Below are 14777 nucleotides of genomic sequence, written 5' to 3'. Positions count from 1 at the left end.
ATGCCATGTGTGAGATGCGCACAGCAACAGGAGCCTCCTAGCGTGCCCCTGGACGAGCCACTCAGGCTCCAGCTGTCCCACCAAGCGACCCGACCTGGGCCCCATTCACCCCCGCCCCTGCCTTGCTCCCTCCCTCACTGCTGGGGCCTCCATCTGCCCTGTGCCCCACCCTGCCAGCCCCTTCACAGAGTAGACTGGTACTTGCCTACTGTGCTGGGCAGCCAGTCATTCACATGCCAGGCTGCAATCCTGGCTGCATGAACGCCCCTCCCCAATGCAGCTGGTCAGAGCCCGCGGCTGAGCTGCCTTGCAGCCTTACATGCTGCCCCACATTTGGGGGAGCTAAGTCCTGTTAGCTCTGGCCTTCCAGCACCTATGTTGGCAGGGGGCCACCCTGACTTCACTTCCTCCCACTGTCAGCCCCTCTTGCACAGGGCTGCAGCTGTACCCTGCAGCCATGGTCTGGCTGCCGCTCCCCTCAGGCTGCAGCTCTACCTCAGAAGGGAGGTAGGGGGGTGGGCAGCAGTGTCCAAGTCATGCAATAAACAATGTCCAGGTCATGCAATAAATGCATAAATAGTATATGGACCCTAGGACTTCGAAGAAAGCTACTTAAAATTTTCAGTATAAATTCCCCCAGGTAAGCACCCCAAGCTAAAAAAAAAAGAGACTAGAAAACTGCATGCTTGGGTGAAAGTAAACTGAAATTAGTATCAGAGAAAGAGAAAGCTACCACAGACAGCACTCCTTTGATGAAAGAATCCTTCATGGAACACACAAAACACCCTTTGGAAGAGAAAACCATGGACAGCTAAATATGAAAGTGAACCAGTACATCTAAGGTCCTGCAAGCTGCACAATACCCATCTGGAAAATGAACTAAATTAGCAGGGGAAAGGACAGGATATTGAGAGGGGTCTCAAGTGTGCAATAAATGGCTATGGAAATAAACTTACACAACCTCATAATCATTTTCATAGTAAAGTAGGAAGTAAAGGGGTCCTGCTGTCAAGATTACCACCATGTCAGGGTGGCTAGGATCTCTAACCAACTTCCAAGAGAAGTGGTGCTGGCTCCTACCTTGGAGGTCTTTAAGAGGAGGCTGGATGAACACCTTGCCAGGGTCATTTGATCCCAGTACTCTTTCCTGCCATGGCAGGGGGTCAGACTCGATGATCTGCTCAGGTCCCTTCCCACCCTACCAACTATGAAACTATGATCCAGAAATAACCAGGACTAGGCAAAAAATATTGTCAGAGACAGAGCTGAAATGCATTTGAAATGTAAGTTCTGGTCATGGCTCTTTAATAAACTTATTGTATGACCCTGAGCAATTTCAATTATACAGTAGGGAATAAAAAAAACGTTCTTAGGTAAGCACTCAGAATGTTTTGCCTTAAGACTCATGACATACAATCTGTCGTAACAATGGTTCAAGAAAACCAAGAGCCTTTTGAAATCTATTAAAAAAAAGTCATGCTGACAGTATCTCTAAATGGATGCTATTTATCAGTAAAGGATTAATTGAAGACTATTCAATTAATGTTGTATAATGCTATACCAGGATATGACTAATCAATTGCATGTTAAATGAAGTTCTACCTTGTCTTCCAAGGCAGCCATCCTTTCCTTCAGATGAAGCTGAAGTCTCTCATTGGATTCAGATAAAAGCTTGTCAACAGTATCTGATAAGCGTTTATTATGTTCTTCATTCATCTTCTCTCTTTGTCTAGCCTGAATTATTCAGGAAAGATTGACAATTTTGTTAGGATAAAACTGTTGCTGTAATCTATTCCACAAATTATCTTAAGAGCATTGCACAGGAAAGTCTGCCAAGTTGTGAAAACCGTGAGCTTCGTTAACTCTCACTTACTCTTTTCTTCGAAACCTAGATACCCAGGTGCCCCAAGACATGCAGGGACATTACAAGATCTTTAGTTAATCAGAAGTACTAAATCCATAGCATTTTAAACCCAGGTTTATTGTCTGATGACTGAGCAGATTTCAAAGCTGAGAGAGTCAACACCACCCATTTACATTCTTCTGGTTAATTTTCCACCATTTACAGGTTCTAGACCAGTGATTCTTAACCAGGGTGCAGTAACACCCTGGGATGCCATGAGATTTTTCCAAGGGTATCATGGGGTGCCTCAGTGTTGGCACTGTTAGGAGAGCAAACATGATTTACAAGATACCCAGAGATTTCAAAGAGGAATCCAAATTCAAATAGGAATTTCAAACAGGTCCCACACTGGCCAGCTGGCTTCAGCAGCACATCAGCAGCAAGTGGTTTTCCCCATGTTTTACCACTGTCACTTCTCTCAGCTCCCCAACACCCCAGCTGTGATATAGGTACAGCTTCCATGCTGAGAGAAGTTGTATGGGGACAAGGTACCTGCAAACTCTATGCTGCCACTACTCTGTTGCTGCAACATGGGCACAACTAGAAGCTGCCCCTGCACTACACCTGAAGTACAGGTGTTTGGGGAGGAGAAGCAGCAGCAGCATCATAGGCATAGTTTGCAGACACCTAATCCCAGCGCAGTTTCCCACTGGCTTGAAGTTGCACTCACACTGTAGCCAGGGAGTCTGGAGCTGGAAAAAGCGACCGTGATGTGGATGCAGCTCCCAGATGCCTGGCCCCAGCACAAATGCATGGAAAGACCTCATTGCTGATGTACCACAAACCACCTGGCCCATGTCAGACTGGAACCAAGACAGCAGAGAAGAAGCAATGGTACAGGCACAGCTGGAAGCTGCCCAATTTACACAGCTGCTCATTGCCTGGTTCTGGTGTAGGTTCCTGCTCTAGAGGATGTTATTCTACCTAATCATTAGAAGAAGTGTAATAAATTGGCTCCTTCAAACTTTTATTTCAAATTTTAGCTGGGAACTCAAACCTGGAGATTAAAATTTAAGATTTAAGGAGAACAAGTAATCGGATCTCCAAGCAACCATAACCTTAGGGTCGGCAACCTATGGCCTGCAGACCAGAACCAACCCATAGAGCCAGTGGACTTCTGCAGCATTACAGCAATGACGCTTGGCCCAGGTGGCAGGGATAAGTGGTAGCACTGCAAATGGAGCAATGGCTGCAACAATTAAGTGCCCCCTCACCTCCCACAAAATGTTACTGATCACTGGCAGAAACATTTAGTCCTATATTAGAGTTTGGACATATGAGCAAGGTAGCTCTCCCAAAAACACAGCACTAAGTTGCCATGCAGACATGGAATCAGAACTTGATTTTTTTATACCAAAAACATGTAGATAAATACCCTTTGCAATTCCTGATTCTTTTCCTCCAGTTGTGCTTCCATCTGCCTTAACCTTTCTTCAATGTTGCCATGCCTTTCCTCTGCCTGCCAATTTGAAAACAAACTAGAACTAGTATTCAGAAGTCTTTAACAGTATACTGAAAACTGATGCACTAGCAACAAGCATAACATGCTCTGCGCAAACAGCTATATTTTGTTCATATAAAAGTGCAAAGCCTATTATTGACTGCCAGGACCTAATGAGGACCCATACATTAAGATGTAGAGTAGTTAATCCTCATTAGTATTTCATTGTTCAGTTGTCACTGGCAACCAATTTCTCACTATGAAAATTTGCACTCTCACCTCCACCAACGCAAAATATTTATAAATACGTTCACATTGTTTCCTCTCTACTCTCATCACCATTGCCTTTGTTAGAAATTTAAAAAAGCAGAAAGCAGCAAGCAGACACAAGGACTGATGTACAAGTTCTACCTTCCTAAGCTTGGAGTTAAGTTCCAACAGTTTAGCCTCTTTAGCAGCAGAGTTTCCAGAAGACAAAAGGTCAGACTATAAAAGCCAATAAGGAACAGGAAAAACAGAAAAATGAAACCAAGACTTGCAAAGCACTTGAGATTCATTTGTAACAGCTACACATATTTGCTGTAAGTTACTTTTCAACCTGCAGCCATTTAAGGACTTAAAAAAAATGGAAGCTGAGATTTGACTATGCATTTATTGTCACCTTAATCTGCATTTTGTTCAAAAAGAGAAGAAGAAAAGACTATCCTCTTCCTAGTCAAGATAACTTAATATTTGTATTAAAGAACTCTGCAATTTTTTTTTTTAAACTATTCCTGCTAAAGCAGTTCTAAAACATAGCAAGAGACAAACAGGAAGAAAAGAGGCATTTCAACACACAAAGCTGATACAGGAATTGCACAAGCTAACTCCATATCACAAATATAGAAAGGTAAGTCACTTATATGTAAATGCTTATATTAGATTATTAAAATGGTAGGAAAGAAAGCATGAAAACAGAAAACACTGACACAGTTGGGATAAATAGAGAGAACAACAAGAATAAAAGATTGACAACAAAATTCCTGTAGTTGGAATAAGTTAGAAAAATACTCTTACAATGCTTTGTATTACTGGCCCACCTTTGAAAGTGCTGCAACTCTCTGTGCGAGTTCAGCTTCCACCTCAGGCAAAGTTTCAGCTTTTCTCAAAGTCTGCTGCAACTTCTGCTCAGCCAGTTCTAGCCGTTCTTGTAACTGCCTGTTTTTATCTTCACTCTAAAAAGAATTGCAACAAGTACCATTTGCTACTAAAGTGAAAACTAAAATTTGTTCATCAAACATTGAGGCAGTAAACGTGCAGCTATACAACTGGATTTATTACTTAAAATAATTTTTCAGCACAGGTTTCACTCTCCCACACAAGAGAGTAAGAGTGCTGCTAAACCTGAGCAAAACAATTTTCCCCCACAAAATTTAAAAAAAAAAATAAAAAAGTTGTCACAAGCATTTTCCCACAGTACTAAAAACTCAATTCCTGGATCAACACAGCCACAGGATGGAGGACTTAGTAGTGACCAATATCATTGTATTGGTATTTGCCATTAGAAAAGGAAATAAATTTCTTCATTATAAAGTGAAAATATACAGGCCAGTGCTAAAAGTTAACACTTAGTTTATAAAAAGTTAAAAATAAATGTAACCAGCATTTTAAGGGTTAAGCTACTCTTATTGACTTCGTGTTGACTTTTATTTCCTTCATTTAACAAATGACTGGCTTATAACCATTCCAAGTTCACGTAACCGTATAAAGTATCCGAAATAAACCATTTTCCCCAATAAAATAAAGTAGCTCTTAACATTAGTTAAATGTAAAAGGCTCTCCTAAACACTACCACCTGCTATTAAAAGCAGTAAAACAGTGAAGCTTACGCTCATCGTGTTGTAATCAAACCTCCACTTTCCTGGTAGATTCTAAATTCTTTGTGTTTCATTCACCAGCCTCTTTCCCTTCCAGAACCTTAGACAGCCAGATGTCCATCCTACTGTCCCTCAGAGCTGTGACTCTAGCTGTCAGTCAACTACATGTGCATATGTTCTGCCCCAACTCTCCTGAAGGTTTGCTAAGGTTCATAAGAGGAAGTTATAAAGGGATTTCACACGTTTTGGGGAGAAAACTGAGAGGCAGGCACACAGACAGCAGAGGCTGGTAAGGACCCTACACCAGAAAACACGGATTCATACAATTATGAGAAGGTGTCATGAGTACAAAAGTAGAGCTGAACAGCAGGTTTAAATCAGTGAAACTGTTTAACTGGGAATGGCTGGGTAGCAGTAATTCTTCCTTAATCCCATGTCCTGTTAAATTTCAAACACATTTGTAAATAATAGAGAACACAGTTGTTCCATCACGCCAGAGGGTTCAAGTTGAAGTACTGAAAGTATATGAAACAGAGGGAAAAGATGAGGGCAGATGATTCCTATGAGATATTTAAAGAACTTTTATAAATCTTGATCAACATGTAGAGAAGCATCTCTCCTCTTCCCCTCTATTTTACTCCATTACTCATCATTTTATACACATTACAAAGTGCATAGTTCTCACCCGTCACATACAAGTAAAAGGCATAAATGAGGGGAGCACTATATTGATTATTAGCCTATTAAAATATAAAGTATGTTCTATTTGGTGTGTTCATAGATAAGGTTACTACCTGTCGGTGCATAGAGTCTTTAGTAGCAATTTCATTTTCAAGTTTATCATTGAGGTCATGCACAGATGTAGCTTCACGCTGTGCGGCGAGGTAGCGTTTTTCAAGAGTTGTAATTCTCTCTTCCATATCTTCCTTTTGAGCCATAGCCTACATTATCAAAAACATTGGTCAGAATAAAAGAAATTACATTTAGTTAATCAAATATGAATTACTTGCTTCATAATCTAAGCTGAAAACGTATCAGCATTGAAACATTTACTTAAAAGTACGTTGCTATTAAATTATGAAATTTACTTTAAATCATATATGTTACTAGAACAAAATCAAACAGTCTTATAGGATATTGCTGATCCAGCAGTGTTTCACTTGGATGATGTCTTTAGTAACACATTCTGAAACATTTTAAAATCTAGCTTTAAACAAGTTAATTTGGCATTTTGGGAGCTAGGTATAATGTCTTTCTTGATCTAAATCCTGTCCACCATTGATAATTAGGAGGATTCTTCTTGTTTTCCTCTTGGCTGGAAAAAAATAGACTTTTTGGAAAATGTCCACACAGGTCAGTCAATTAGCGCAGCCAGTGCTTAAGTCACTTCAAAAAATGAAGCTACTACCATTTGAAGACACACAACTGAAATACTGAAATAACGTTCTTTAAAGAACTTTAGCAATCAAAGAACTTTAGCAATCACACGAACTCAAAAAATAGTCTGGGATGTAAAAGTTAACGCTAAGCATTTAAAAAAAAAAAAAAGTTTGTGGGCTGTCGAATGAAACTGAAGAAATACATAATCAGCTATTATTTAAAAGATCTAGATAATTATAGTTTAAAACTGAAAATAAAAATATCACAAGTGCATGGGTTTTGCTTTTTTAATAAATCAATTGGTTATGGATTATATCATGAATTATTTTTTCTACTCTTGATTTATATTTCAAACCACAAAGTAGTCTGCTGAAAAAACAAGATGTAAACAAAAAAGTTCTAGGACATTTAATTTAATTTTAAAATATTTGGTCAATTCTTTCACACCTCACCTCTCGAACGTCTCTTTGCAACTTTGTGTTCATTTCTTCAGATTTTATTAAATCTTTTCTAGCTGTGTCAAGATCTTCTTCCAGCTCTGCTACCCTGCTAGAAAGAGCAGTGAGACGTTCTTTCATTTGGGTCTGCTCCTTGTTCTGCTTATCTATGATATCTTGGAGTTCTATAACTTTAGCAAGGTTTTCATCATGACTTAACGAACCATCGGAAGATCTCTGTTAAATTAAAAAAAAAATATTAAGCGTCCACTTGGCACGATATTTGAAATATGCTAGACTGACTATACGGCAAAACTAAATTTAATTTTGCGGTCTATTCAATAATAAAGTTGTACAAATTGACTTCTGCCTTAATTATATCATCGAGACTGCATAATCATTACAGTTTATATATGGCAATGCTGCACAGTTACTGTAAATTGCAAAAAGCAAACAAAGGAACAAACAAAAAAAACCATCAAAAAATCCCACCAATTTACCTTCCCATTTGTGCTTGGTGTATTTTCTTGATCGTGATTTATATCCAATGCCCCATCAGCTAGTGTTCTTTTTTGACTGTTCTGCTCTTTTAGAATCATTAACTAAAACAAAAAATTTAAAGCATCAGGGTAAGCTGCATTACACTAGCTGCATAAGTAAGAACTAAATGCATCGACAGTATCTTGAAGCAGAGAAGCAAACTTGTGATAATAAATATTACTGATTTAATGTTCAGAAGATCAGTGCTTTTAAAATGAGACGGTTCCAAACCTATCATCAGTCCTTTTTAGGAAAAAAATAATTCTGTATAATGTTCATTGTTTCCTGCATGGACTTCTAATAAACTAAGCAAGGTAAAGTCAAACTGTACTTTCTGGGATCAACTAAGAAATCCATTCAGTGGAAGAAAATGAGTTTAGAACCATTACTATATTTGAAGAATACTGTCCAGACAGAAACTCCCCCGAACATGCCCTCTAATTCCATTTAAAAATTGAAACTTACCTCTTTGTGTGTAGTACCTAGTTCTTCCTCCAATAAACTACATCTTTCAAGTGCTACTCGTAACCTTTCCCTTACCTGAAAAAATGAAGTTTGATAACTATCACTAAAACCACTTGAAAGCTTTTATCACAAAGCACTTCTGAACAATACTGAAGTTTTAAATTCAGCCATGCCTATAGACACAGCTTCACACCTCAATATGCCCATTTTTGAGCTAATGTTTTAACAACTGATAAAGCAAACTCAATTCTGATGCCTTAACATGCACCACAGAAAAGGTTCTCTTAGAAAAATGGTTAAGACCTTCAAAGAAAAAGCCATAACTGCCCTATCAGGCAGGCAGGCAATATCTTTGATCTCTTTTAAAACATGATTGTATTCAAATTCATTTTAAATTTACCTCACTTTTTCAAGTTCAGAGAACATACCAACATTTCTAGTATTTAAATTCTACGTAGAATATAGTGGGTTTCATTTTAATAAATTATACAAGTCTTATAAAATTGTTTACAAACAAAAGTTGGAAATGAAACTGGTAGTTGGGTCATAGTGTTCACCTGAACCTGTGTCCACCTACAAAGGGAAGTTGCCAGACAGCAGCTATCAGGTATCTTTCTCCCTCCCACTTCCTTACCATCTTTGCCTCTTCCTCCCTGCACCTCTCCCCCCTCTTTCTGGTATTGCCCAACTTTTTTCTCTTATTTATCACTTATATCCAGTAGCACTGATACTTGAACATTTAAATAATTTTGGATCACTGATCAGGACCAGACAATAAGAATCAATAAAATTCCTTGGACTAGCACTTCACTGTTGATTATTGGTTTGGGAACATAACACCTGAAAGTTCAGCAGAATGAACAGTGAAGTCCCCCACTATTACAGGGACCATCATCCTAGAGTCCTTTTCAAATCTGAACAATGTAGGTAATGCCTTTTCTTCCTACCATCTCCAACACCTCTATCACTAATCCCTTCCCTGATAACTCTCTCTCGTCCAGACCCCCCTGGAACCCTAACTCCACACACAAAACACTCTACACTTGTCCACTACCTCATACTTAAAGAAGTAGCTCCCAGACTGTAATCTATTTGGCCATGGTCCACATCTGATTTGCAACCCCCCTTTTCAGTTAGAAGTTTAATGACAGGGATGCATACAGGCCTATGAAAAGCTTTATGGTTGCCAGAGGTCTACTGGTACAAAATGTTTGGGAACAACTGTTTTAATAGTATATATACTTTAGAACAAGGACTATTTTGTGCATGCACATAAACCAGCATAAAAGGCCTCTAGTCCTCAATTAAAAACTTTTTTTTATAGCACTAATGCACAAAGTGTATTAACTCTTAATATAGCTATGCTGTACCTACACAAAAGTACAGCTTATGCTAGCACAACTTTTGTTAAGTTACTGTATTTAGCTGTGCTGGTGGCAAATACAGCTTTGCTTTAGTACCTGTGGATTAGCAGTCCGCACTGCTACTGGAACTGCAACAGTATCAGCAACCTTAGAAGGCTGAGGACTAGACTGACCAAGTCTGGGTTACAGACACATGGGTAGCTATGTGCTAGGACTCAGTCACCACCACATGCAGCAGCATGGGGAGAACACCTACTGCTGAACATCCCCCCACTGATGGCTCCGTATCCATAGGCTGAATCAAATGGCTCTGCACCATTTGATTGCAAACCCCTGATTGAAGTTGCCTTGAAACAGCTTTAAGCCCAGTCATGGCACCGACTCTTTAAAAAGTTTTACACTGCTTTCACATTCATGGAGAGGAGGTGGGACAGTAGAGAGATTTTTCATTACCTTTTCATCAAGGGCTTTGTGATGTTCAAATAGTGATTTTAGTGCTTTGAGAACTTCAACTTCACTAGAAACGCCTGCTGGAGATTGAGCTTGTCTCTTTACAACAGTCATTCTAAGAGATCTTTCATGCCTGGATACTAGGCATTCTAAATGTTCTAGTAATAGCTGAAATAAAAACAAAAATACATGAAAAAACCAAGATGTTTACTCCTTTGTGTGCTTAAATTAAAGTAACTTTGCTTTTGAAAACATTTCATTTATATTTTGAATTTGAAATCCAAGTCAAAGATTAAATAAATATATTTATATTTCCTTGCTTTCAAAGTTTTATCTAAAGAATATAATTAAAGCACAGATACGTTAAAAAAAACTGAATAAAACTGATCACTCAGGAGGTAGGAATTAATATTAATCTGTACTAACTTAATAAAAAATAAATGCTATAATACAGATTCACTCTTGACTCACTCTTTTACTTTCATATCTAAATAAGTCACCAGTTTTGTGAGAGCTTCATTTTAAGCTTCTTTTTAGACAAGACTTAGATTTTCCTCTATCTGACGTTTGAAGATTATTTGCTAGTCACAAAGATGTGCAGTAGGAAATACCTGGCAAGCTCATACCAGCAGGAAGGGTATCCACAAAACAAGAAGAATTTCTAATCTGAGCTACTTCTCACTAGCAACATATTGAAAAACAGGTAACATGCAATGAATCTCAATAGTAAAAACTTAACGCCCCCCCCCCCCCAAAATTGAATAAAAGGATACCAATAAGAGTTCAGGCAAGTAACTAACCCTTGTATTATTTCTTTCAGCTTTCAGTTCAGCTATTTCTTCTTCCCTTTCAAGGAGTTGTTCCCTGCACACATTAAGCTCTTTAGTAAGTGCTGCAAATTCCTGCAATGAAGCAAACCAGTAATACATCAGTATATTACACAGCATGTTTTAGCCATGTAACATCAAATGTGAAAGAGTCTCTGAAGAGGGAATTCACTTGTTAGCTTAATACTGAAAAAAGCTAGTCTAAGTCCATTTATAATATTACTAATGTTGAAAAACCTCATATTGTTTGATACAATCAACCTCTTTGAAAACCACATCAAATTTTAACTTTTGGGGATTTTTTTAAAATTCCAAACATATTCATGCAACACATTTCATTTACCAGTTAATCTATTTGAGTATCATCTATACAACCCAATAAGATGACCACTTGTTAATGCAAAAAATATTAAATTTTAACCTAAGACAACAAGTGTGATATTAAAATATACATATATTTGTAGACATACGAGACATAAATGTATAAATATATTCTATGTGCCAATACATAAAAGGCAAAACATTACAGGGATGTGCAATGCTACCAAAACAAAACCTGGGGAATTCAGATATACACTGAAGCTTTTTAAAAAAAAAAAAAAAAAAATACATTTTAGATGTTACCTAAACAACTTTTAACTTTATCTTGTGCTGCCACAATGCAACAATTATAGAATGAAAATTAAGGATTTAGGATACTAAGAGTGAAGGTGGCATCAGGAGAAGATGAACAAAGGGAACCCACAGTAATTGCAACACAGGATTTATTTAATTTTTAAACAAATTAAGATATACCACTCATCTCTTAACTCTTGATGATAAGCTGCAGACTTCCTGCTCCCTTTGCCAGAGTCAGTTATACCAAAACTGTAACAAATGTATGTTGAAACAGTCACTATCCCAACCTTACTATTTTCATTCTCAGCATTCACAAAAAGCACCCACTTCCAAAAGGTTTTCAAGATTACACTTAACTAAAAAGCCTGGGTATGCCAAGAAAGGTAATTATGATACCTACTTCAACAAATCTGTGGGCGTTCAGAAAACATGTTTGTAACTTTTCTGTAAGTGTAATCTGAACTATAAATTCCGTAATCAGGCAGCAACACACGTGTAAAAATGTTTGCATTTGAGACTAAAACCTTTTGGAAAACAAAGAAGATGAGAAAAAGCAATTTCTAGCCATCACTGCTAACTGAGAGGCACATGCAGACATGAATCAAATACAATTCGCCACCCATTCCTCAGTGCTTCCACCTCACAGTTCACAAGAGACTGAATAACAGTGAAATTATTAGCCTAATTCTTTTGTCTGACAAAGGAAAAAAAAAGAATAGCACAGATGAAAATCTGTATTTACAAGTCATTAATAGCAAGTATTAAACAATATTTAATTAAATCACACGACAAATTATTTTATTAAATGTTCCTTAACTGAAGCTCCATAAAGTATAATTATGTGCTTGTAAATTGTTTCTTAAAAACCTTTTCAAGTTTAGCAAAATATAGATCGTACTGAGCAACATATACATAATGAGTCAAAACTAGATTTACATGACTTTAAGATAAACTAGAAATGTCTGAAAACAGATGCTAACAACATCAGCAAAGCTAACCGCTCTTTATCATGCATCAGCAAATACATGACAAATAGAACCAAGGAGGTGATACTTCCCCTCTATGTGGCATTGGTCAGATCGCAGTTGGAGTAGCGCATTCAGTTTTGGGCGCTGCACTTCAAGGATGCTGATAGACTTGCGAGGGTCCAGAGGAGGGCCGCTCATATGGTTAGGGGCTTACAGGACAAGCCCTATGAGGAGAGACTGAGGGACCTGGACCCCTTCAGCCTCCGCAAGAGAAGGCTGAGGTGGATCTTGTGGCTGCCTACAAATTCATTAGGGGAATCGCAGCAAGGGATTGGACTTCATGATCTGTTGAGGTCCCTTCCAACACTAGCATCTATGAATCTGTGAAACAAACTCTAGTATCACTTCTCGAAATTTAAGACAGAATGACAGACACAAAGCTATTTCATGCAGGTTTCAAGGATTCCTAATAAATTTGGCTATTAAAAGTCACCATAAACAAGTGAGAACAGTATTAATGCCATCACCAACATATAGCCCATGACCATCGCCTACCCCTCCCTCCTCAAAAAACCATCTATTCACTGGAACAAGTGCAGTTTCAAGAGATTTCTTCTTCAGACAAGACTGTTCTTTTGTATAATGGGAACACACATACACACACCCCCCAAAGCATTTTTACTCCCAAGTCCTTTGCCTTTTTAAAAAAGTTACATTATTCAAGAAGGGAGATAATTCATTCATCAGCTTTATAAAGTTAAAAAAAAAATGTAAGGAAGAGATCTCTGGATTTGATCTATTTTTCAAATTGCCTACCTAATTAATTAAAGTCTTGCAGCACTTTCAGCATACTTGCTTACTAAAGTAAGATGTGCCCCTACAAGTTCTTAATTAGTAAATCATCAATGCCAAGCAAGATAGACACAATTATTTCCTCAAACCATTTTTAAAACAGCACAAGGGAAAAGGCAGTTCTCTTCAAATATTTAAGCTATAAAACTAGTAAGGGTTTCCAGAAATTAGAACTCCCACTACATAGAAAAGTACAAGTTTTCCAAGAAAGTTTTGTTCCCAAACAATTTTGTTTTCTCCAAGAGCTGAAATAACACTTAAAGCTTTAAAGTTGCCTGGAGCCAAGCCAGATACATAGCAAGGCAGTCTGGAGATCCTAGAAGCCAACACTTTAGGGACAGTCTACCTGGCAGGATGCCCCAGGTGACTCGTAGTAACTCAAGGAGCACAGTGTGCCAAGAGGGGAGGTGCAGGGTTGGTTCTTTTTTTTTTTTTTTTTTTTTTTGTTGAGGGAGGGGGGTAGTAGCCAAGCTGGCAGGAAGCCAGGCAGGTCTTGATTTTAACAATATCAAAATTTGTTACTACCCTCTAGTAACTTCTGTTCATTAAATTATTTTGTCACATTGAATATTTAAGGGGTTTCTGTTATACCGCATAATATTTTGAAGCTTACTTTCAAATAATAAATTCTATTTTAAGATGTATACTGCATTTAGACTGAATATTTTTAAACCAACATATGGTTTGAGAACAAAACCCTCTGTAGGTACCCCCAAAACAGCTGTGTTTACACAAGTGCCACTCGTTTTAAAATTATTCACTGAGGTATAAGGAATCTGGAAATGTCTTAAAGTGAAATACAGAACACATTTTTTCTATTCCAAGTTTAATTTGGGGCCTAACTAGGGATAATTCTGTCTGCAAATTTTCATTGCAGGACCCTCCACGTCAAAGTCTTCACAACTGAGTGTTCTAAGCCACCCCTGGCAACCAGACATGGACCAAATCATTGTAGCCAATTTAGGCTTTTCTTCTTCAGAATGCAAATACTGGTTAAACATATAGCTCATAACTGCATAATACCATGGGTCCCAATTTTTATCTATTGCTTACACTATTAAAAAAACCCCACCACTGCTAATCTGCATAATTGGTTCAGTGCATAAACCACTTAAGTACATAGCAGCACAACGCTCTACTCTATAAATGTAACTGCACTCCAGTTAACTGCATAATTGGTGCCAACAATAGTAAAAATGGAAAGCAGCTGCTATTAGAAGCCTTGAAAATGTTAGGCGAGTTAGTTTCAGGGCTGCTAATAGCACAGAGATGGGTTATTCTGTACTTAGTTTTGTTTATATTGAGGATGGGAAAGTGCAAAGCTTTTTTCTCCAAGCTTACAGCTAGGCATTTCAGTGGAGTACACTAATATTTTATTACAGATTTGGAAGCTAACTCTAAAACTAAAAACTCTGCCTCGCACTTAACATGACATTAAAACAATTTTAATCTAGCAAAAAAAAAAAAGGGATAAAAAAAGTTAAAAAAAAAAGTTTGGATAGAGCAGACTAACAAAATGAAAAATTTACAAGTGAGAAAATTTTCCCTTTTATATTCCTCCAGTCTTCACCGTGGGATGTTGAAAGCAATTTAATCTCTTCTGTTCACTACAGGAGACTGTGATTGCACTTATCAAAGCTGCACTGAGAGAAGGAACTCTCAGGAGTTATACTGCT

At 37.9% G+C, this 14777-nt stretch overlaps 1 protein-coding gene across 8 annotated transcripts in view; it reads right to left on the bottom strand.

Annotated features, from left to right (window-relative positions):
- PPFIA1 (PTPRF interacting protein alpha 1) overlaps nt 1–14777 on the bottom strand; it is a 91058-nt gene that overhangs the window by 42434 nt on the left and 33847 nt on the right. For all 8 annotated transcript variants that reach the window (XM_019551627.1, XM_019551629.1, XM_019551632.1 and 5 more), the window contains exons 3-11: nt 10637–10738; nt 9840–10004; nt 8023–8097; nt 7518–7619; nt 7033–7254; nt 5995–6141; nt 4424–4558; nt 3279–3362; nt 1603–1734 (exon numbers count right to left, since the gene is read on the bottom strand). In XM_019551627.1, the coding sequence (XP_019407172.1) occupies nt 1603–1734; nt 3279–3362; nt 4424–4558; nt 5995–6141; nt 7033–7254; nt 7518–7619; nt 8023–8097; nt 9840–10004; nt 10637–10738 (1164 nt within the window). The remainder of the gene's footprint in view (nt 1–1602; nt 1735–3278; nt 3363–4423; nt 4559–5994; nt 6142–7032; nt 7255–7517; nt 7620–8022; nt 8098–9839; nt 10005–10636; nt 10739–14777) is intronic.

The sequence above is a fragment of the Crocodylus porosus genome, unplaced genomic scaffold (assembly GCF_001723895.1).
Source record: "Crocodylus porosus isolate Cpor-Errol unplaced genomic scaffold, CroPor_comp1, whole genome shotgun sequence".
NCBI lineage: Eukaryota > Metazoa > Chordata > Crocodylia > Crocodylidae > Crocodylus > Crocodylus porosus.
Note: the sequence above shows the minus strand (reverse complement) of the source record. Positions and strands in the feature narration are given on the sequence as shown.